The sequence below is a fragment of the Thalassophryne amazonica genome, chromosome 1, assembly GCF_902500255.1.
Source record: "Thalassophryne amazonica chromosome 1, fThaAma1.1, whole genome shotgun sequence".
Lineage (NCBI taxonomy): Eukaryota > Metazoa > Chordata > Actinopteri > Batrachoidiformes > Batrachoididae > Thalassophryne > Thalassophryne amazonica.
In genome coordinates this window covers 2786453-2811262 of record NC_047103.1, presented here as the reverse complement: position 1 = coordinate 2811262, position 24810 = coordinate 2786453, and the positions used below count along the sequence as shown (strand labels likewise).

The 24810-nt window shown below is 43.3% G+C and overlaps 1 protein-coding gene across 3 annotated transcripts in view; it reads right to left on the bottom strand.

Moving 5' to 3' along the window:
• Nucleotides 1–626: 626 nt before the first annotated feature.
• The window catches only part of LOC117522394 (gamma-crystallin N-B), a 54412-nt gene continuing 30228 nt past the window's right edge, over nt 627–24810 (bottom strand). The window contains exons 1-5 of one of the 3 annotated variants that reach the window (XM_034183902.1): nt 24193–24693; nt 22046–22137; nt 2251–2407; nt 1742–1887; nt 748–958 (exon numbers count right to left, since the gene is read on the bottom strand). In XM_034183902.1, the coding sequence (XP_034039793.1) occupies nt 823–958; nt 1742–1887; nt 2251–2407; nt 22046–22137; nt 24193–24213 (552 nt within the window). In that variant the 5' untranslated portion in view covers nt 24214–24693 and the 3' untranslated portion in view covers nt 748–822. Of the gene's footprint in view, nt 959–1741; nt 1888–2250; nt 2408–22045; nt 22138–24192; nt 24694–24810 lie in introns of those variants that run through there. The other 2 variants (XM_034183825.1, XM_034183978.1) reach the window with 2 other exon arrangements.

Here is a 24810-nt window from a genome sequence, read left to right as displayed (position 1 = left end):
CTGAATTCCTGCAAGAGCTCATCTCTATTTTAATTTTTTTATTTTTTTAATTGAGACAATCAAAAAGTTACACAAAAACCTTACAGAGGATAAACAGCAGCGCAAAAACAATGAAAAACTGGTTAAAATCTGCTGTTTAACATATGACATATCCTGTTTCTCTGTGAACTCAAAATTTGGCACTTCCTGTTTCAGTGTCAACTCGCCACTGAATTCCTGTGGATCTCCTTTATTGTCAATCCAATAAGTGTTCAAAATTTGGCACTTCCTGTACCATGAGCGAGCTTGCGCCGCTTGCACATTGCTTCGCTTGGATTAAAGCGATCATATTGTATAAAATCATTTTTTAATCAGCCTTTTTTACATTTTCAGGTGTCTGGGTTTTAAATTCAAGCATCTTCAAAATCTCCAAATTTGTGAATATTCTGACAGATATTCTCCTGTTTTATATAAAAATTGTTGAGGACGGACACAGCTCGTTTTAGACATCTGTGACATATGTCACAGAAATACCACCAGACATTTTATCTTTACTTCAGATGATTAAATCAAAGGAAGACTCAGAATCTACCTGACATCAAAGAGTAAATGTCAAATAAATGGGATAACAGAAATAAAACAAAAAATTGGATAAATTATTTTTTTTATTGGGTTCAAATTGACCTCGTTTTATAAAATGTGAAAATTCAGTGGATGTGATTATCATTAAAAAAAAAAAAAAAAAGCCCACCAACCACCCTGAAAGAATCTGTCTGTCTGGATTTATTTCTGATAAACAGGTGAAAAATCACATGCACAGTTGAAGGTCAAAGTTCGGTCTGTCTAGAAGTAGTTGACGACTCGGCGGATGGACTGGATGTTGTGGTTCTGGGCCTGCCACTCGTTATGGCTGCAGTAGTTTCTTCGCTCCACAATGTACATACGGCCACGGAAATTTGGCTCCTCGTACATCACCCATCTGCAAGAAACGACAACAACAGCGTTGTGTGAACCTCTGGATGTTATTTCAACAATAAACAAAATATCCTGCATTTATCAGACTTACTGTCACATGACAAGTTTAAAAACATGTATTTAAGTCCAGCCAGTGAGCGTGCACGAGGGCCTCAGGGTGTCACGGACCTGCACAGGGTCCCGAATAGCAACCAGGAAGACAGACAACCAGTCCCCCCCACCACCACCAAAGTAACCATCTGTCCACTGACGTGGGCGTGTCCTTGACCGTCTCCCGTCTCTGAGGTCCTCCACACTGAGACGTGTCCTGGCTCATGATGCTCCCTCACAGTGTCAGTGATCCTCCTCATCTGAGTCCCACTAAGTAACCCTTCATTGGACACAAAGTTGTTACTTTGGGTCATTGGGTAGAGACCAGGCTGATTAAATTTGAGGTGGATCAGCAAAAAGAGGCGGAGCCTAGAAACATTTTAACTGAATTTCACAAAAAAGTTTGGACCCGACCCAGTTCATGGGACATTAGGATGAATGAATGAATTCTGGCTTTTCGTCATCCACCAGCTAGCTGAGTGCACCTGGGCTGTAATTCGGGTCAGAATCAGTTCTTTTGGACGTGTTCGTTGTTCGTCCTGACGTCTCGTTTTGTGCCTCAGCTGTTGTCGGATTAAATAAGGAGACAAACGAAACTAAGCAGAGATCATCAATAAATTAAGCACGTCTGACCCAGAACGCCTGGCGTGCGCTCGTCTGAGTGCCACTGAGGTTGTAAAGTGCACGATGGACTCACGCGCCGTCTCCGTAGACTCTGACGGAGTTGATGCAGTTGTTGGTGAAGCCGCGGCTCTGCAGGAAGGGACAGTCGTCACAGATGTCCACGCAGTGTCCGGTGAAGTTACAGCCCTCAAACAGCTCGATGCGGTAGTGCTCGCCATGCTGGAGGTTAAAGGGCAACACTTTGATCACCTCGTGTGTATGACAGTAATATTTGCACATTACAAAGTCACAACAAAATTAAAGCTGCGGAAGGAAAATTGTGTTTTGTTTTTTTTTATATATATATACTTAATTGGAATTGGGGTTGTAAAATAAGAGAAGGTTTTGTCCTTCAAATTTAAAGCTGGAAGGTTTAATTTATGTAAAAAAAAAAAGTGGCTCATCATGACGTTAAAATAATGAAACAATCTGAGTAGAAACATCAACAGCGGTGACTGTGGAAGAGCAGCAGTCTGTTGGATGAAAATAAAATTTGGATCTGCAGGGGGCGCTAAGTGACATTCTTGGATGTGAGGTTCTCACCATGCGGACTGGCTTACAAGATCCCATGTGGTCATTGTGTGAGTTCCACCTCTGAAATTCTGGGTATTCTCCGTGCTCCAGGATGTACTGCTGGCCCTTGAAGTCCGGATGGTCGTAGCAGATCCAGGCGCCACTCTCCACGCGAATAGAGTTCACTCTGAAAGATAAAAGTCAAACTGCTTCACAGAAAATAAATCATCTTCAAAAAGTATTTTAAATATCGGGGGGGGGGGGGGGGGGGGGGGGGGGCATTCACAACTGAAACAATAAAAATCACAAGAAAATCAGATGATTTTTTTTTCTGCTTTTGCATCATCAGGCCACCCTGAGAAGACTGATGTGTAAGTTTATATGTAGACTGCAGGCGTCCCTGAATGATCTTATTATACAGTAGATCAATCCGAGGTGTAGTCCTATCAGATACCAGTCCCATATGTGGAAACACTGCTATTTGTGCCTTTTTATAGAATGTGTACGCACTTTTTTTAAATGGCATTTTTTGCTGCTCTTACTTATGAGAAGCCTTTTATTGAATTTGTACAAGCACTTTTTTAATATGGGGTGATATAAGGCCTTTTACTTTGTTTTATGTATTGTATGCGATGGTATGTCTATTTGGACGTTGGAGTCTGCAATAAAGTTTGATTGATAATGAGGTTGGGAGCAAAATGTGAAAGTTAATTTTATCTCCAATCCATGTCGAACTGAATTGTTCCATCACATGAAAAAAAAAATCTCACGTGTGCAGGGTCGAAAGGGCATGAAAAGCTACAGTAGAGAGCAAGGGGATACCACAGTAACAGAAGCTAAAAAATAGAACACTTATTTTCATTCAGAGTGGGATGAGGATTTTTTGTTGTTGTTTATTTGAACACCAAGTCCATCTGTCTTACCTGTAATAAAAATGTGGCTTTACTGGAGAAAGGGAATTTGGGGCAGCATTTTAAAATGAGCCACAATGATGCTAAATCACCTCTGCATGCCCGAAAAGTCCAGGAATTGAAAACTCGGCTAGCAGCACAACAGTCCATAAATATGGAAGATGTGATGGATGTGAGGAACGAGGCTGTGTGTTCTGTTTGGGCCAGGAGTCTGCAGAGGCGATTATTCCATGTGCAGCTGGAGGAGACATGCAGATCTGCTGCTGCACACAGACATAAATGTCTGGAACAGTTTTCTGAATTGTTGCCTGAAATTAAAGGATTTCTGAAACGTTCAAACCATGTAGACTATGCACAGCTAGAAGACGCTCTTGGATTTCACCTTTCTTACCGATCTGACTGATAAACACATCATGTCTTTCAGACATAAAGACATGGATGACCTCTAATTTACTGCTTTTAAACTCAAATAAAACTGAAGTTATTGTACTTGGCCCCACAAATCTTAGAAACATGGTGTCTAACCAGATCCTTACTCTGGATGGCATTACCCTGACCTCCAGTAATACTGTGAGAAATCTTGGAGTCATTTTTGATCAGGATATGTCATTTAAAGCGCATATTAAACAAATATGTAGGACTGCTTTTTTGCATTTGCGCAATATCTCTAAAATCAGAAAGGTCTTGTCTCAGAGTGATGCTGGAAAAACTAATTAATGCATTTATTTCCTCTAGGCTGGACTACTGTAATTCATTATTATCAGGTTGTCCTAAAAGTTCCCTGAAAAGCCTTCAGTTAATTCAAAATGCTGCAGCTAGAGTACTGACGGGGACTAGAAGGAGAGAGCATATCTCACCCATATTGGCCTCTCTTCATTGGCTTCCTGTTAATTGTAGAATAGAATTTAAAATTCTTACTTACAAGGTTTTGAATAATCAGGTCCCATCTTATCTTAGGGACCTCATAGTACCATATCACCCCAATAGAGCGCTTCGCTCTCAGACTGCAGGCTTCCTTGTAGTTCCTAGGGTTTGTAAGAGGAGTACAACCCCTGGCAAAAATTATGGAATCACCGGCCTCAGAGGATGTTCATTCAGTTGTTTAATTTTGTAGAAAAAAAGCAGATCACAGACATGACACAAAACTAAAGTCATTTCGAATGGCAACTTTCTGGCTTTAAGAAACACTATAAGAAATCAAGAAAAAAAGATTGTGGCAGTCAGTAACAGTTACTTTTTTAGACCAAGCAGAGGAAAAAATATGGAATCACTCAATTCTGAGGAAAAAATTATGGAATCACCCTGTAAATTTTCATCCCCCAAATTAACACCTGCATCAAATCAGATCTGCTCATTGACATTGACCCTATGTGTCTTTTTGCAAAGAATGTTTTTGCTCTATGGCAAGATGCATTATCATCTTGAAAAATGATTTCATCATCCCCAAACATCCTTTCAATTGTCCAAAATATCAACATAAATTTGTGCATTTATTGATGATGTAATGACAGCCATCTCCCCAGTGCCTTTACCTGACATGCAGCCCCATATCATCAATGACTGTGGAAATTTACATGTTCTCTTCAGGCAGTCATCTTTATAAATCTCACTGGAAAGGCACCCAACAAAAGTTCCAGCATCATCACCTTGCCCAATGCAGATTCGAGATTCATCACTGAATATGACTTTCATCCAGTCATCCACAGTCCACAATTGCTTTTCCTTAGCCCATTGTAACCTTGTTTTTTTCTGTTTAGGTGTTAATGATGCATGTCGTTTAGCTTTTCTGTATGTAAATCCCATTTCCTTTAGGTGGTTTCTTACAGTTCGGTCACAGACGTTGACTCCAGTTTCCTCCCATTCGTTCCTCATTTGTTTTGTTGTACATTTTTTGATTTTTGAGACATATTGCTTTAAGTTTTCTGTCTTGACGCTTTGATGTCTTCCTTGGTCTACCAGTATGTTTGCCTTTAACAACCTTCCCATGTTGTTTGTATTTGGTCCCGAGTTTAGACACAGCTGACTGTGAACAACCAACATCTTTTGCAACATTGCGTGATGATTTACTCTCTTTTAAGAATTTGATAATCCTCTCCTTTGTTTGAATTGACATCTCTCGTGTTGGAGCCATGATTCATGTCAGTCCACTTGGTGCAACAGCTCTCCAAGGTGTGTTCACTCCTTTTTAGATGCAGACTAACGAGCAGATCTGATATGATGCAGGTGTTAGTTTTGGGGATGAAAATTTACAGTGTGATTCCATATTTTTTTCCTCTGCTTGGTCTAAAAAAGTAACCGTTACTGACTGCCACAATCTTTTTTTCTTGATTTCTTATAGTGTTTCTTAAAGCCAGAAAGTTGCCATTTGAAATGACTTTAGTTTTGTGTCAAGTCTGTGATCTGCTTTTTTTCTACAAAATTAAACAACTGAATGAACATCCTCCGAGGCCGGTGATTCCATAATTTTTGCCAGGGGTTGTAAGAGTAGAATGGGAGGCAGAGCCTTCAGCTTTCAGGCTCCTCTCCTGTGGAACCAGCTCCCAATTCAGATCAGGGAGACAGACACCCTCTCTACTTTTAAGATTAGGCTTAAAACTTTCCTTTTTGCTAAAGCTTATAGTTAGGGCTGGATCAGGTGACCCTGAACCATCCCTTAGTTATGCTGCTATAGACTTAGACTGCTGGGGGGTTCCCATGATGCACTGAGTGTTTCTTTCTCTTTTTGCTCTGTATGCACCACTCTGCATTTAATCATTAGTGATTGATCTCTGCTCCCCTCCACAGCATGTCTTTTTCCTGGTTCTCTCCCTCAGCCCCAACCAGTCCCAGCAGAAGACTGCTCCTCCCTGAGCCTGGTTCTGCTGGAGGTTTCTTCCTGTTAAAAGGGAGTTTTTGCTTCTCACTGTCACCAAGTGCTTGCTCATAGGGGGTCGTTTTGACCGTTGGGGTTTTTCTGTAATTATTGTATGGCCTTGCCTTACAATATAAAGCGCCTTGGGGCAACTGTTTGTTGTGATTTGGCGCTATATAAATAAAATTGATTGATTGAATTAGCTAAGATAGCTGGGTCAAGTGATGGCTTTTTAAGAAATGGTTTAATTACTGCCACCTTAAAAGCCTGTGGTACATAGCCAACTAATAAAGATAGACTGGTCATATTTAAGATCGAAGCATTAATTAATGGTAGGGCTTCCTTGAGCAGCCTGGTAGGAATGGGGTCTAATAGACATGTTGATGGTTTGGAGGAAGTGACTAATGAAAGTAACTCAGACAGAACAATCGGAGAGAAAGAGTCTAACCAAATACCAGCATTACTGAAAGCAGCCAAAGATAACGATATGTCTTTGGGATGGTTATGAGTAATTTTTTCTCTAATAGTTAAAATTTTATTAGCAAAGAAAGTCATGAAGTCATTACTAGTTAAAGTTAAAGGAATACTCGGCTCAATAGAGCTCTGACTCTTTGTCAGCCTGGCTACAGTGCTGAAAAGAAACCTGGGGTTGTTCTTATTTTCTTCAATTAGTGGTGAGTAGTAAGATGTCCTAGCTTTACGGAGGGCTTTTTTTATAGAGCAACAGACTCTTTTTCCAGGCTAAGTGAAGATCTTCTAAATTAGTGAGACGCCATTTCCTCTCCAACTTACGGGTTATCTGCTTTAAGCTGCGAGTTTGTGAGTTATACCACGGAGTCAGACACTTCTGATTTAAAGCTCTCTTTCTCAGAGGAGTTACAGCATCCAAAGTTGTGCTCAATGAGGATGTAAAACTACTGACGAGATACTCTATCTCACTCACAGAGTTTAGGTAGCTACTCTGCACTGTGTTGGTATATGGCATTGGAGAACATAAAGAAGGAATCATATCCTTGAACCTAGTTACAGCGCTTTCCGAAAGACTTCTACTGTAATGAAACTTATTCCCCACTGCAGGGTAGTCCATCAGGGTAAATGTAAATGTTATTAAAAAATGATCAGACAGAAGGGAGTTTTCAGGGAATACTGTTAAGTCTTCAATTTCCATACCATAAGTCAGAACAAGATCTAAAGTATGGTTAAAGTGGTGGGTGGACTCATTTACATTTTGAGCGAAGCCAATTGAGTCTAATAATAGATTCAATCAATCAATCAACTTTTTTTTTTATATAGCGCCAAATCACAACAAACAGTTGCCCCAAGGCGCTTTATATTGTAAGGCAAGGCCATACAATAATTATGAAAAACCCCAACGGTCAAAACGACCCCCTGTGAGCAAGCACTTGGCAACAGTGGGAAGGAAAAACTCCCTCTTAACAGGAAGAAACCTCCAGCAGAACCAGGCTCAGGGAGGGGCAGTCTTCTGCTGAGACTGGTTGGGGCTGAGGGAAAGAACCAGGAAAAAGACATGCTGTGGAGGGGGGCAGAGATCGATCACTAATGATTAAATGCGGAGTGATGCATACAGAGCAAAAAGAGAAAGAAACAGTGCATCATGGGAACCCCCCCACAGTCTACGTCTAAAGCAGCATAACCAAGGGATAGTCCAGGGTCACCCGATCCAGCCCTAACTATAAGCCTTAGCGAAAAGGAAAGTTTTAAGCCTAATCTTAAAAGTAGAGAGGGTGTCTGTCTCCCTGATCTGAATTGGGAGCTGGTTCCACAGGAGAGGAGCCTGAAAGCTGAAGGCTCTGCCTCCCATTCTACTCTTACAAACCCTAGGAACTACAAGTAAGCCTGCAGTCTGAGAGCGAAGCGCTCTATTAGGGTGATATGGTACTACGAGGTCCCTAAGATAAGATGGGACCTGATTATTCAAAACCTTATAAGTAAGAAGAAGAATTTTAAATTCTATTCTAGAATTAACAGGAAGCCAATGAAGAGAGGCCAACACGGGTGAGATATGCTCTCTCCTGCTAGTCCCCGTCAGTACTCTAGCTGCAGCATTTTGAATTAACTGAAGGCTTTTTAGGGAACTTTTAGGACAACCTGATAATAAAGAATTACAATAGTCCAGCCTAGAGGAAATAAATGCATGAATTAGTTTTTCAGCATCACTCTGAGACAAGACCTTTCTGATTTTAGAGATATTGCGTAAATGCAAAAAGGCAGTCCTACATATTTGTTTAATATGCACTTTGAATGACATATCCTGATCAAAAATGACTCCAAGATTTCTCACAGTATTACTAGAGGTCAGGGTAATGCCATCCAGAGTAAAGATCTGGTTAGACACCATGCTTCTAAGATTTGTGGGGCCAAGTACAATAACTTCAGTTTTATCTGAGTTTAAAAGCAGGAAATTAGAGGTCATCCATGTCTTTATGTCTGTAAGACAATCCTGCAGTTTAGCTTAGCTAATTGGTGTGTGTCCTCTGGCTTCATGGATAGATAAAGCTGGGTATCATCTGCGTAACAATGAAAATTTAAGCAATACCGTCTAATAATACTGCCTAAGGGAAGCATGTATAAAGTGAATAAAATTGGTCCTAGCACAGAACCTTGTGGAACTCCATAATTAACTTTAGTCTGTGAAGAAGATTCCCCATTTACATGAACAAACTGTAATCTATTAGACAAATATGATTCAAACCACCGCAGCGCAGTGCCTTTAATACCTATGACATGCTCTAATCTCTGTAATAAAATTTTATGGTCAACAGTATCAAAAGCAGCACTGAGGTCCAACAGAACAAGCACAGAGATAAGTCCACTGTCCAAAGCCATAAGATGATCATTTGTAACCTTCACTAATGCTGTTTCTGTACTATGATGAATTCTAAAACCTGACTGAACCTCTTCAAATAGACCATTCCTCTGCAGGTGATCAGTTAGCTGTTTTACAACTACCCTCTCAAGAATCTTTGAGAGAAAAGGAAGGTTGGAGATTGGCCTATAATTAGCTAAAATAGCTGGGTCAAGTGATGGCTTTTTAAGTAATGGTTTAATTACTGCCACCTTAAAAGCCTGTGGTACATAGCCAACTAACAAAGATAAGTTGATCATATTTAAGATTGAAGCATTAAATAATGGTAGGACTTCCTTAAGCAGCCTGGCAGGAATGGGGTCTAATAAACATGTTGATGGTTTGGATGAAGTAACTAATGAAAATAACTCAGACAGAACAATCGGAGAGAAAGAGTCTAACCAAATACCGGCATCACTGAAAGCAGCCAAAGATAACGATACATCTTTGGGATGGTTATGAGTAATTTTTTCTCTAATAGTCAAAATTTTGTTAGCAAAGAAAGTCATGAAGTCATTACTAGTTAAAGTTAATGGAATACTCAGCTCAATAGAGCTCTGACTCTTTGTCAGCCTGGCTACAGTGCTGAAAAGAAACCTGAGGTTGTTCTTATTTTCTTCAATTAGTGATGAGTAGAAAGATGTCCTAGCTTTACGGAGGGCTTTTTTATAGAGCAACAAACTCTTTTTCCAGGCTAAATGAAGATCTTCTAAATTAGTGAGACGCCATTTCCTCTCCAACTTACGGGTTATCTGCTTTAGGCTACGAGTTTGTGAGTTATACCACGGAGTCAGACACTTCTGATTTAAAGCTCTCTTTTTCAGAGGAGCTACAGCATCCAAAGTTGTCTTCAATGAGGATGTAAAACTATTGACGAGATACTCTAACTCTCTTACAGAGTTTAGGTAGCTACTCTGCACTATGTTGGTATATGACAATAGAGAACATAAAGAAGGAATCATATCCTTAAACCTAGTTACAGCGCTTTCTGAAAGACTTCTAGTGTAATGAAACTTATTCCCCACTGCAGGGTAGTCCATCAGGGTAAATGTAAATGTTATTAAAAAATGATCAGACAGAAGGGAGTTTTCAGGGAATACTGTTAAGTCTTCTATTTCCATACCATAAGTCAAAACAAGATCTAAGATATGATTAAAGTGGTGGGTGGACTCATTTACTTTTTGAGCAAAGCCAATAGAGTCTAATAATAGATTAAATGCAGTGTTGAGGCTGTCATTCTCAGCATCTGTGTGGATGTTAAAATCGCCCACTATAAGTATCTTATCTGAGCTAAGCACTAAGTCAGAGAGAAGGTCTGAAAATTCACAGAGAAACTCACAGTAACGACCAGGTGGACGATAGATAATAACAAATAAAACTGGTTTTTGGGACTTCCAATTTGGATGGACAAGACTAAGAGACAAGCTTTCAAATGAATTAAAGCTCTGTCTGGGTTTTTGATTAATTAATAAGCTGGAATGGAAGATTGCTGCTAATCCTCCGCCCCGGCCCGTGCTACGAGCGTTCTGACAGTTAGTGTGACTCGGGGGTGTTGACTCATTTAAACTAACATATTCATCCTGCTGTAACCAGGTTTCTGTTAGGCAGAATAAATCAATATGTTGATCAATTATTATATCATTTACCAACAGGGACTTAGAAGAGAGAGACCTAATGTTTAATAGACCACATTTAACTGTTTTAGTCTGTGGTGCAGTTGAAGGTGCTATATTATTTTTTCTTTTTGAATTTTTTTGCTTAAATAGATTTTTGCTGGTTATTGGTGGTCTGGAAGCAGGCACCGTCTCTACGGGGATGGGGTAATGAGGGGATGGCAGGGGGAGAGAAGCTGCAGAGAGGTGTATAAGACCACAGCTCTGCCTCCTGGTCCCAACGCTAGACAGTCACAGTTTGGAGGATCCCAAAAAATTGGCCAGATTTCTAGAAATGAGAGCTGCTCCATCTAAAGTGGGATGGATGCCGTCTCTCCTAACAAGACCAGGTTTTCCCCAGAAGCTTTGCCAATTATCAATGAAGCCCACCTCCTTTTTTGGACACCACTCAGACAGCCAGCAATTCAAGGAGAACATGCGGCTAAACATGTCACTCCCGGTCTGATTGGGGAGGGGCCCAGAGAAAACAACAGAGTCCGACATTGTTTTTGCAAAGTTACACACCGATTTAATGTTAATTTTAGTGACCTCCGATTGGCGTAACCGGGTGTCATTACTGCCGACGTGAATTACAATCTTACCAAATTTACGCTTAGCCTTAGCCAGCAATTTCAAATTTCCTTCAATGTCGCCTGCTCTGGCCCCCGGAAGACAAATAAATGCAGTGTTGAGGCTGTCATTCTCAGCATTTATGTGGATGTTAAAATCGCCCACTATAATTATCTGAGCTAAGCACTAAGTCAGACAAAAGGTCTGAAAATTCACAAAGAAACTCAGTAACGACCAGGTGGACGATAGATAACAAATAAAACTGTTTTTTGGGACTTCCAATTTGGATGGACAAGACTAAAAGTCAAGCTTTCAAATGAATTAAAGCTCTGTCTGGGTTTTTGATTAATTAATAAGCTGGAATGGAAGATTGCTGCTAATCCTCCGCCCCGGCCCGTGCTACGAGCATTCTGACAGTTAGTGTGACTCGGGGGTGTTGACTCATTTAAACTAACATATTCATCCTGCTGTAACCAGGTTTCTGTAAGGCAGAATAAATCAATATGTTGATCAATTATTATATCATTTACTAACAGGGACTTAGAAGAGAGAGACCTAATGTTTAATAGACCACATTTAACTGTTTTAGTCTGTGGTGCAGTTGAAGGTGTTACATTATTTTTTCTTTTTGAATTTTTATGCTTAAATAGATACCCCATCCCCATAATGAGGGGATGGCAGGGGGAGAGAAGCTGCAGAGAGGTGTGTAAGACTACAACTCTGCTTCCTGGTCCCAACCCTGGATAGTCACGGTTTGGAGGATTTAATAAAATTGGCCAGATTTCTAGAAATGAGAGCTGCTACATCCAAAGTGGGATGGATGCCGTCTCTCCTAACAAGACCAGGTTTTCCCCAGAAGCTTTGCCAATTATCTATGAAGCCCACCTCATGTTTCACACTGAAAAAGGACTGAACTCAAACCCACACCAATAATGCAAAAAGAGAAGCAGCCCAACCTCAGACAAACTGCACAGAATCTGATTTTTTTTGGATCAATATATTTGTGTGAATCTTTTCACACATGAAAATCATCAAGTCTAAATACAGATCCGCCATGACTGATGACCACCGTGTGGCCTTCTTACGGCTGGACTATGAGAGACCAGCTGGCTCCTCTCAGTGCCAGAAGTCCCACGAAGGTAGGGAACAACTTTTCCAACTTGAATTAGGCGTATTATTTGGGTTGTTTGCTGTTGTGTTGTTATGGGCCAGTCCGAGGCCTACGTGTGCATATTCTTTGCACCATCAGGGCTGTGAAAACTCTGCAGATCTGCAGGATTCTGCGGATTTCATCATGGGGGGGGGGGTGTTAGTGATGTACTCTTTAATCGTGAACATCACTGAGTTTATAAAATGCTTATCGCAAAGCGTTCTTTTTTTTATGACATTGTGTAAGTTTTATAAGTCCGCGGACACTGATCTGTGTGTCACAGATACAAATCAGTTTCCTCGGATCTGCAGAGTTTCGTGGAGTAAAAAATGCCACTCAAAGCGTAGCTGTTACGACAGTTGATGTAAAGCAGGACTGGTTGGTTGCTGCGGCGACGCTGTGTGGCTCCTGCAAGACACTGAAGCTAAAAGCATGTGGACATCCCAAACTTTTAGAGCTTTCAAGTTTTTAAAAGAATTGTGCAGCATGTTTGTGTCACGGAGCGACGTCACACAGAGAGAAGATGGTGAGAAAGACGGTTTGAAAAAGTCTGATAAGGACAAGAATCCGTGGAATCGTCGCTGGCTTCATCAACACACCTGAAAGATAAAAGCAACGGGAAAAGTGAACTGTGCCGTCAGGAAACACGGTAAGAACTTTTCTCTCCCTGGAAAATAAATATTCTGCTGTTCAAACAGGATTTTAGACAAGATTATGTGACTTTTTTCGCTAATCTAGACTTTCTTTCATTGTTTGAATGGGTTTAGGCTGCATGAATTTACACAAGAATATAAGTGACTTTTTACTATAAGGTACGTTATTGATATTTTACCATGATTTTCCAAACATTCTACAAGCTTTAGCTGTGGTTTTTGAAGTCTTCATAAATTTCATGTAGTTTAATTGTTCTGAGTTAATGTATAATTTGGTTTACAATTAAAAGGAAAATCATTCCAGGTTCTACTTCCACGTCTTATTCTGTTATTTCAACGTGATCATTGGCAGGTCAAATAAAAGGTTGAATATAGGATCATTTAAATATCCACTAATTTTGAGATTTGTTCTTCCAGGAGATGCTGAAAAAGTATCATTAGATAAAAATTTCATTCTGGGGCCCCACAGGGCCCTAGACCCCGGCTCCTGGGGTGCTGAATGCCCCCCCCAGACCCCTGCAAATTTTCCTTGGATTTCACAATTTTCATTTCACAGCCCTGACCATGCACATTTACTTCAATAATGTATTATTGCTGTTAAAACTTTGTTTCATCACTCATCTTCAATCTCTTTTCCGGGTTTGGGTCGCGGGGGCAACAGCTCCAGCAGGGGACCCCAGACTCCCCTTTCCCGTGCCACATTGACCACCTCTGACGGGATCCTGAGGTGTTCCCAGGCCAGTGTGGAGATATAATCTCTCCACCTAGTCCTGGGTCTTCCCCGGGATCTCCTCCCAGATGGACATGCTTGGAACACCTCAGCTGGCTCCTTTCAACGCGAAGGAGCAGCGACTCTGAGCTCCCCACAGATTACCGAACTTCTCACCCTATCTCTAAGGGAGACATCAACCACCCACCTGAGGAAGCCCATTTCGGCCCCTTGTACCCGCGATCTAGTTCTGTCGGTCATGACCCAACATTCATGACCATAGGTGAGAGTAGGAATGAAGACTGACCAGTAGATTGAGAGCTTCACCTTTTGGCTCAGCTCCCTTTTCGTCACAACAGTATGGTAGAGCGAATGCAATACCGCCCCTGCTGCACCGATTGTCCGGCCAATCTCACGATCCATCGTCCCCTCACTCGTAAACAAGACCCAGAGGTACTTGAACTCCTTCACTTGGGGCAAGACCGTATTTCCTACCCGGAGATGGCAGTCCATCGATTTCCTGCTGAGAACCATGGCCTCAGATTTAGAGGTGCTGATCCTCATCCCAGCCGCTTCACACTCGGTCGGCTGCGAACCGATCCAGTGTGGAGGTCACAGGCCGATGAAGCCAACAGGACCACATCATCTGCAAAAAGCAGTGATGAGACCCTGAGCCCACCAAAATCGAAACCCTCCTCCCCTTGACTACGCCTTGATATCCTGTCCATGAATATCACAAACAGGGACTTCCAGGGTGACGTTGAGTAAGCTGGCTGCTTGAGAAGCGAGCTCTGGTACCATCGCCACCTTTTTGCTGTTTTAAACGGCACATTGGCCATAACTGTTGGACATTTTTGGATTTTACACTTGCTAACACCTCTAACAAACGGAGCCAGCCAGAGAAATCAGCGACATGCGTTGGCAGGGAAACTGGATCAGCATTTATCAGGATTTCTCAAAGGCAACCCAGGACCGGCAACACACTTTCTTGGATTGCAAGTGGTTAGTCCACTTCATTTAATGATCCAAAGAAGGCGCTGCAGTTCCTCAAAGTGCTCTGACTCGACACTCCCACATTATATGCAGGTTGGGTGCAAACATGCTGACGTCACATTCATGTTCTCGGTGAAATACAGTCTGGTAAGAGACATATTGCTGCAGGCTTCACTGCATCATTTCACCGGCTTTAAGTTCCTGTTTGTTATTCTGAGTTTGGTGACTGTTTTCAGGTAGCCCTTGTATTTTTCCTCAGACGAATTTGTTTTTATTCTACAACATTATTTTGCTACAGGGACTAAAACACTTTACTTTTGTGTCCTTTCATTTTAAGTTTCTTTAACATCACTGGAACCCTATTTTTTTTCTTTTTTTATGCCGGTGTGCTGATGAAACAGATTATTTTTTTCTTTTTTCTACTGAGTTAAATTGCCTAGGACATAAATATTGCAAATTACAAATCCACATAACAGGAATTGCTTCTAATTATTGTCTGACAGTTCATATGGTTTATAGTTTTCTACAGTTTTTAATGAAACTCATTTTTTTTCAAGCAGGTGATGGTGCTGCCTCTCTTAGGTTGTCATCTGAAGTTAAGTTGAGTTGGTTGTCCAACGGTGGACTTATCAGGAACAATGAGGAGCAAAGTTTCTCCTCATTTTTCTCCATATTTTGTTTCATATGTTTACTTTTTGGGGTCTTTTTTGTGTTGGGTGGGTCTACCTCAGGGATCGATGACATTTTTTACTTTTACCTGCCTTTTCAGTCTCTCCATGACCAATTTTAATTTTGTGTCCATCAATGCCAGGGGTCTTAATATCCCACACAAAAGGGCTACTATTTTACAATTCTTTTGAAAAAATAAGGTTGATTTTGCGACGGTACAGGAGTCATACCTTTTAGGGACGTCTGGCGCTTTGCAAACAAGTTTTACCACTCAATTGCTTCTTCTTCGGCCTCTACAAAGTCTGGGGGAGTGATGGTCATTTGCAAACGTAGTTTGAAATTTGACTTACTGGGCTCATGGTCAGATACAGAGGGGCTTATTGCAGTTGAGGGAAGGAGTTTAGGACTGGTATCTGTTTATGCACAAATACATTTGACTCAGATTTTTATAAGACTCCCACTGAAACTCTCCTTGATTTGACAGATTTCCATCGACTATTAGGATCAGATTTTAATGCTGTATGGGACAATAGTATTGACAGGTCGGTTGGGACGGAGACTAGAGACCAGCGGCTCACATCTGAGGCGTTGAGACGAACCAAATGGGGTGACTGATCTCTGGCGTTTACTGAACCCCTCTGTAAAAGACTATTCTTTTTTTCCGCCAGGCACAGATCATTTTTAAGCATAGATTTATTTGCTTCTAAAGACTTATTCCAAAACGTTACAAACACAGTTCACATCCTAGTCACCTGGTCTGACCACAAGCCTGTTTTTTGCTCCGCCTTCATTAGGTCTGCTCCTTCTAAAGCTCAGAGATGGCGTTTTAACACTTCGCTATTAAACAACGAAGCTTACAAGTCACAGTTTGAATCTGGCTTTCGGGAGTTTCTGACATTTAATAAGGGATTGGTGGCTGATCCTAGGACACTCTCGGATGCGGTGAAGGACTATGTGAGAAGCTACACGAGCCTCTGTGCCTCTAACCTCAGCAAGAACCGTGCTGCTAGACTCCAGACCTTGGAGTCACAATATGCTGCCCTCCAGCACACGTACACTGACTCAGTCGCCCTTCAAAAGGAGCTAGTTAAAAAAGAAATCAACTCACTTCTCATACAGAAATCTGAATTTCTTATTCACAGAACCAGGCAGAAATATTATTTTCATGCTGCAAGGCCTAATCACCTATTGGCGCTGAGGCTTAGGACCAGCGAACACTTCTCGGATATTTTTAGCATCAAATCAAAACGGGGTAGTTTTGACTGATCCAGTGGGCGTTAACTCTACTTTTAGAATGTTTTATAAAGAACTGTACAGCTCTGAAACAGTCCAGGATAAGCCTGTCTATAACAGATATCTAAGTAACATAGGTTTGGTTCAACTTGCAAAAAGTGATTCTGAAGCACTGAATGCACCTATCACCTTGGAGGAGGTCAGGCAGGCCCTAGGGGAGATGCGTAGGGGCAGATCACCAGGTCTGGATGGTATTCCCCCAGAGTTTTACCTTGGTTTTTGGCCCTTACTTTACAATATGATTCAGTTCTCAATACAGGAGGGCTCATTTGCTTGCGATGTGAACATAGCACTGATCTCCCTGCTTTTGAAAAAGGGCAAAGACCCACTGGGATGTGCTAGTTATTGACCTCTCTCACTGCTTAATACAGATGTAAAGATTTATGCTAAAGTGCTGGCCCGTCGCCTTCAGGGCTACAGGGCAAAGCTGGTGCATTGTGACCAGACAGGTTTTATAAAAACTAGACTGGCTTCTGACAATGTAAGGAGGCTTCTGCATATTTTAGAGGGAGCACGCAACCTGACCTCCCCTGCGGCAATTTTATCGCTAGACTGAAATGGCCTTTCTTGTTGTCGGTGCTGGAGGCTATGGGTTTTGGTTCTTCTTTTATCAATATGATCAAGGTTTAATATTCAAACCCTACTGCAATGGTTGGCACCGGGAAGACCTACTCTACTCTTTTTGAGATTGCTAGGGGGTCCAGGCAGGGCTGCCCTTTAAGCCCTCTGCTGTTTGTGCTTTCACTCAAACCACTAGCCCAGACGATTCCATCATCTCCCCTTTTGTCTCCAATCTCGATCAATGGAACATACCATCACATTTCATTGTATGCTGATGATCTGTTACTGTATGTGGATAATGCAACCCAATCTATCCCTCGATTGCTTGTTATTTTTGACAGATTCTGGGAGTTATCTGGCTTTCGTATAAATTGGCAGAAGTCTGCCATGTTGCACCTGAACAATGCCATAGCCTGTGCACCTGTTAACATCCCAGTGGGCAAACATTTCACTTATTTGGGCACTGAGATCTTCCCATCAGTCAGTACTACTGCCAAATATAATTTTGAGAATACCCTTAATGCAATTATTTCAGATTTAAACAGATGGGCTTCTCTTCCCAATTCTCTACACAGCTGAGTCTGTATAATTAAAATGAATGTTCTCGCAAGGGTTAATTTTGTAAGCTCGATGCTTCCTCTCCTACCACCAACTCAGTACTGGAACAAACTTCAGGGTGCAGTGACTAAATCTGTTTGGCAGGCAAACGTCCTTGTATAAAGCTCACTACAATGCGACGTGATAGACTGGCAGGTGGACTATCTTTGCCGAACTTTAAGTTTTATTACTGGGCCTTTACTCTCAGACCATTAACAACCTGGTTTGGGGCTAACACTCCATTGTCCTGGCGTGCCATGGAGGAGAGTTTTGTACATCCATATACCCTTCAAAACTTCTTGTACTCCAAAGTCCCTTTAGCACAACGCAGAGAAGCATTCGGCCCAGTAATTTGCCAGATGATTGCAGTTTGGGGAGCTGTAGAGAAGATGAGTGGGTTTTCTGAGTGGCATCCTCGGTCACCTATATTTAATAACCCCAAACTGCTGATAGGCCGACGTCCCATACAATATCCCCTCTGGGAGGTTAGGGGAGTTAGTACGTTGGGAGATATATTTTGTGATGAAGGTTTGCACTCTTTTCAGAACTTGTGTACCTAATTTGACATTCCACGTTCTTCCTTTTTTTTCTGTCTGCAGTTGAGATCTGTTTTGAGGGCTTGCAAAATTCCATCTCCGCTTACGCCACATCCATTAGATAAGATCTTATGCAGCGCCAGAAGTGCGAGAGGCCTAGTTTCCAAAATATATCGGTTTATTTCTGAACATGCATATAGACCCTTGGCATTGAAGGCTTCACAGAGGGCTGATATTCCAAATCTTAGCACAGATTATAATTGGGGGGGAAGTCTGGTCTAACATACTGTTGGCCTCTAGAAACCCAGATCACCAGCAGATCCACTTTAATTTTGTCCACAGAACTTATATGACACCAAGAAAGCTTTGCTCCATGAAGCTCATTTCTGACCCCCACTGTAAACTGTGTTCTCTGAACGCTATTGGAACCTTCTATCACATGATTTGGGACTGCCCTCCGGTGTCTGTGTTCTGGGCGATGGTTGCCTCCAATCTTTCTAAATTGTTTGGGCTTAATGTTCCATTATCACCTGTCATATTTATTTTCAATGATTTATCTTTCTTTGGGTTGTCACTGTCTGATCATCGTGCTCTGCTGGCCTGTTTTACAGCAGCCAAGAAACTGGTTGCCACAAAGTGGAAACCACCGCATGCTCTTTCACGTCAGGCTTCGCTTCTTATGTATTTGGACATTGAATACATAGAACTGTGTACAGCCCGAGTGCACCGAGCACAAGAGACGACTATTGAAATGTGAAAATCATTTTCTGTGAAACTGAAGAATTAATTAGCTTGAAGGTCACTGAAGCTGCTTTGTGTTGTGCATCAAGGTCCCTGAGGTAGGTGGGAGGGAGGGGTTATTTAAGCATTTATCCATCCATCCATTTACTTCCACTTATCCTAGGTCGGGTCACGGGGGCAAGCAAAGCCACCCAGACCTCCCGATCCACACACACCTCCCCCAGCTCCTCCGGGGGAACCCCAAGGCGTTCCCAAGCCAGCTGAGAGATGCAGTCCCTCCAGCGTGATCTGGGTCTTCCGCTGGGCCTCCTCCCGATGGGACGTGCCCGGAACACCTCTCCAGCGAGGCGTCCAGGGGGCATCTGGAAAAGATGCCCGAGACACCTCATCTGGCTCCTTTCGATGTGGAGGAACAGCGGCTCGACTCCGAGCTCCTCCCAAGTGATTCTTGATTTCAGATGTAGTTTGAGTTGTTGATTATTTTTATTGAATTTATTGGGTTATGCTTATTTCATCTTGATGATTACTCTTACTTTTTGTTAATGTATCTAATTTCATTTTTGCCACGTTTTCTTTTTTCTTTCTTCTTTTTGGAAAATTTTTTTGAATAATAAAAATTTGATCACAAAAAAAAGAATATCACAAACAGGATTGATGACAAGGCGCAGCTCTGGCGGAGGCCAACCTCCACTGGAAACGAGTCCGACTTACTGCCGAGCACCCGAACACAGCTCTCGCTTTGTGAGTCCAGAGACTGGATGGCTCTGAGAAGGGACCCCCTCACTCCATACTCCCGCATCTCCTCCCACAGTATCTCCCGGGGTACCCGATCATACGCCTTCTCCAAGTCCACAAAACACATGTAGACTGGGTGGGCATACTCCCAGGTACCCTTCAGGATCGTTGTGAGAGTAAAGAGCTGGTCGGTTGTTCCACGACCAGGACGGAACCCGCATTGTTCCTCTTCAATCCGAGGTTCGACTATCGGCTGAACCCTCCTTTCCAGCACCCTGGCGTAGACTTTAACAGGGAGGCTGAGTAGTGTAGTGTGATGCTCCTGTAGTTGGCACACACTCTCTGGTCCCCCTTTTTAAATACGGGGACCACCACCCCAGTTTGCCACTCCTTAGGCACTGTCCCAGACCTTAACGCAGTGTTGAAGAGACGTCTCATCCAAGACAATGCCTCCACACCCAGAGCCTTCAACATTTCTGGACAGATCTCATCAACCCCCCCGGGGCCTTGCCACTGCAGAGTTGTTTGACTACCTCAGTGACTTCCACCAGGGAAATTGATGAAAATCCTCCATCAGCTTCCAGCTCTGCCCCTACTATAGAGGGTGCTCCGGTCTAATGCAGGCGTTCCTCAAAGTGTTCCTTCCAGCTCCGGATTACATCCTCAGTTGAGGTCAACAGAGTCCCATCCTTACTGTATACAGCTTGGATAGTTCCCCGTTTTCCCCTCCTGAGGTGCCTCACGGTCTGTCAGAAGCACCTTGGTGTCGACCGAAAGTCCTTCTCCATGGTTACTCCGAACTCCTCCAACACCCGCTGCATTGCCTCCCCCACAGCAGAGGCTGCTGCCCTTCGGGCCTGTCGGAACTTTGCAACTGCCTCTGGAGTCCTCTGAGATAACATATCCCGAAAGGACTCCTTCTTCAGTCGGACGGCTTCCCTGACCACCGGTGTCCACCACGGTGTTCAAGGGTTGCCACCCCTTGAGGCACCCAAGACCTTCAGGCCACAGCTCCCCACTGCAGCTTCAGCAATGGAAGCTTTGAACATTGCCCATTCTGGTTCAATGCCCCCAACCTCCACAGGGATGCTAGAGAAGCTCTGCCAGAGGTGTGAGTTGAAGATCTGTCGGACAGTGGGCTCCTCCAGACGTTCCCAGTTCACCCGCACTACCTGTTTGGGCTTACCAGGTCTGTCCAAAGTCCTCCCCCACCCTCTGATCCAACTCACCACCAGATGTTGATCAGTTGACAGCTCTGCCCCTCTCTTCACCCGAGTGTCCAGAACATGCGGCCCCAAATCACATGATACGATCACAAAATCGATCATCAATATTCGGCCTAGGGTGCTCTGGTACCATGTACACTTATGAGCATCCTTATGTTCGAACATGGTGTTTGTTATGGACAGTCCATGACTAGCACAGAAGTCCAATAACAAACAACCATTTGGGTTTAGATCAGTTAGGCCGTTCATCCCAATCACACCTCTCCAGGTGTCTGTCATTGCCCACGTGTGCGTTGAAGTCCCCCAGCAGAACAATGGAGTCCCCCACCGGAGCACCATACAGGACTCCATTCAAGACACACACCCCCCCCCCGGCCACCCGAAGATGCAGGGTGGCGACCCTCTCGTCTGCTGGAGTAAACTCCAATGTAGCAGCGCTCAGCTGGGCACTCATGAGTCTCCCCACACCGCCCGGTGCCTCACCCCCTGGGCAAATCCAGAGAAGAATAAGGTCCAACCCCTATCAAGGAGAGTGGTTCTGGAGCCGAGGCTGTGCATGGAGGCGAGGCCGACCAGATCTAACTGGTATTACCTGGTATTACTCCACCTCCCGCACAAGCTCCGGCTCCTTCGCCCACAGTGAGGCGACGTTCCACACCCCCAGAGCTAGCCCCTGCCACCTGTTTCTGGTCTGTCGAGGCCCTCAACATTCACTGCCACCCAAAGGACGGTGCACCCATCACCAGCGGTTCCCCCTGCGGGTGGTGAGCCCACAGGGTGGAGATGGAAAGTCCACGTTGCTTTTTTGGGCTGTGCTTGACTGGGCTCTGTGGCAAGCCCAGCCACCAGGCGCTCGCTGACAGGCCCTACATCCAGGCCTGGCTCCAGATGAAGGCCTCAGGCTTCGTCCGGGCCGGATCACGTTTCCTCTACCTTGTTTTATCATGGTGTCTTAAAAAAAAACTTGATGTTTGTGCCAGAAAATTGTTATTATATTGGTGCACAATAAATTGTGGCGTTTGATATGGTTTGGTAGATCTCGAGACACTGTCAACTTTAAAAGTAGATCTTGGTTCAGAAAAGCTTGGGCACCCCTGATTAGTTCATCTCACCTGTTCATGAAGCCGCGATCCTGGAAGTTATCACAGTCACCTCTGACCTCCAGCTTCCTGCCGGTGAAACATTTTCCCTCATAGAAAGTGATCTGAAGACAGATGGACAAAGACACAGCAAATCACAGATCAGTCTGATTTTAAGATGTTGTCTGTGATCTGCCAATACTGTTTATTTGATACCAAGACATGAGCAGCAGGTCCTTCTGTTGGATCGGACTGCACAGAGTCTTTGCCATCTGCGACCCTGTTGCTGGTTCACCGGTTTTCCTTCCCTGGACCAATTTTAGTCAGCACTGTTTTGCATTCTAGCCTTGAGAGTCCTTGTAGAACACCAATGTGAATATTGGCAGTACTTCTTTGCATTTGATTCCGTGGCTCGGACTGCTCTCTGTGACATCCTGAGAATCTCTGGGATCCCCATGAAGTTTCTGGACATCATAATCAGCCTGGACACAGACACTGAGTGCTGTGTGAAGCAGAGGCAGAGACTTGAGTTTTCACAGTTAGTGAAAACTGGCATTCCTCAGGGATGTGTTCTGGTTCCTACGCTGTTCAGTTCTTGGATAGACTGGGTGCTGGACCAGGTGTTGGGTCAGGTTGTAGAAACTAGTAAACTTAAGTGCTTTTGTTGCTAAGGAAAGGTTTACAAATGTTGAGTTTGTTGATGATGCTGTGATCTTTGTGGAATCAGTGGACACTCTGACTGTAGGACTTGAGAAGCTGAGTGAAGAATTTAAGTATCTGGGTTTGCGATGGTCTTGGATCCAGACTAAGATCTGGACTATGCTGCATTCAGAACCCTTGTAAGCTTGGAGATTCCAACTTCTAGCTCAGGGGAAATGCCTGGAATGCGTTGTTGAGCTGGAATTTTCGCTCATAAAGTCGTGAGGACATTAAGTAAACCGCAGTACTGTCACAGCCACGGTGGCCCTGTTTGTGACCACTGAGACAACGACGATACTAATGTTGAAAATGCATCTTTAAGTGAATGTTTAAGAAGACATCTGCTGTATGTGATACATTTACATTCTGTGTACAGTTAGTGACGTTAGCACCACCACACATCAACAAACACGTGACACTAACGTTAGCCCACATGATAACATTAGCCTAGCTCAACTGTGGTAGAGCCAAAGTACTTGATGGTGCGTATTACTGTGGTAATCTTATGAACGCAGTAGGAGTTTTTTTCTGTTGGGTCTTTCTGGATGTCTGAGGGTTCTGAACACAGCATGTAATCCAAACTTTCAGTGACTTCCTGCACTCGTCCATGAGATGTGTCTCTGTATGTGGTCAAAGTGTTGAACTTGTAGAAACATTCAATGAGCTCAGTGACCTTCATGTCTCTGGGTCCTCAGTCTTTCAGATGCAGAGACACCTGGGAAGATCTATGGAGTCATGAGGTCAAAGGACAGAGGTGTTTGGTGACGCTGATATCTGCAGGAGAACAAAGGTCCAAGTCTTTAAAGTCCTGGTGCTTCCTGAGATTTGAACTCTAACCAGTGACCTGAGGTAGGGACTGGATGTCTTTGGTCCCAGGTCTCTGTGGAAGATCTTTGGTTCCTGCTGTAATGATTTTGTGTCCAGTAAACAGTTACTTAGTGAGACTCAGATGAGGAGGATCACTGACACGGTGAGGGAACATCAGACACCACATTTAGTTCGTGTGGGGAGTTTCTCTGGACATGATCCAGGACACGGGAGGGACGGAAGAGGTCAAGGACACACCCATGTTTGCCCTTGTTACAGCAGATCGATGGTTATTTTAGAGATGTGGTGATGGGCCCGTTATCTGTCTGGGTGGTTGCCGCCCAGAATCCAAAATGGTTCCATGGTGTCACAGATGCAGTGATGCACAGTACCATCACACGGTAACAGACTTGACCATGGATGTTGTATTGGAGTAATATTTTTTTAAGTGTTTCAGAAGTCGTAATCTAACGTCTATTCCGAAGTTTGCATTTTTTAAAGTTACATTTTCAAACGTGAAAAGAAAACAAATGCGCCATCAGTGAACGTGAACACCACCAGTTTCCTAAAAATTCATCAAAATGTGACATGGTTGAGATAAAACCTTTTAAAAGAAGAGTTGTGAACATGCTGTTGTTGGGTCGGGTTCCTGAAGTCCATTGGGTTCTACTCACCTTCCCAGAGTACTGCGACATTTTGTCCACTGGATGTCCAAACAGAACCACGAGCACACGCACAGTGTCAGAGGAAAAGTTGGACGTCCCAATTTATACGTCAGGGGGTGAGTGGGCGGAGCGACGGGGGGTCAGAGGGACAAAGAGCCGCCGGGCTTTAAAAGTTCTGCTGATTCGGCCTTTTGCTTTCAACCTGCTGATTCTGCTGTCAGGGACAAAAGAAAGTGCTCGGCCCGGAGTTTACCGTCCACAGTCCAGCACCCCGACAAACACAGTCAACAGTTCTGATCAGACTCAGGACTGAAAGACTGGTCAGACCCAGACCTGAGACCCAGGTCAGACCAGAGGGTCCAGAACAACCAGAAAGTCTTTATTTTGTAAGAAGAGACACTGAGTGAATTATGTCTGTACGAGATGCCACAAAAACAAACACAAGAAACCTAAACAAATGGTTCTGAAGTTAAACCAGTTCTTCCTCGTTGCTTTGTGACATCAGCAACATTTCACACAAATTATGAGCAATAATTATATAATAATAAAGCCAGGATCAACATAAACTGGATTAACTGCAGCAAATATCCGAGCTGGAAGTCTGAGTTTTCGCAGTAACTTCTGGCG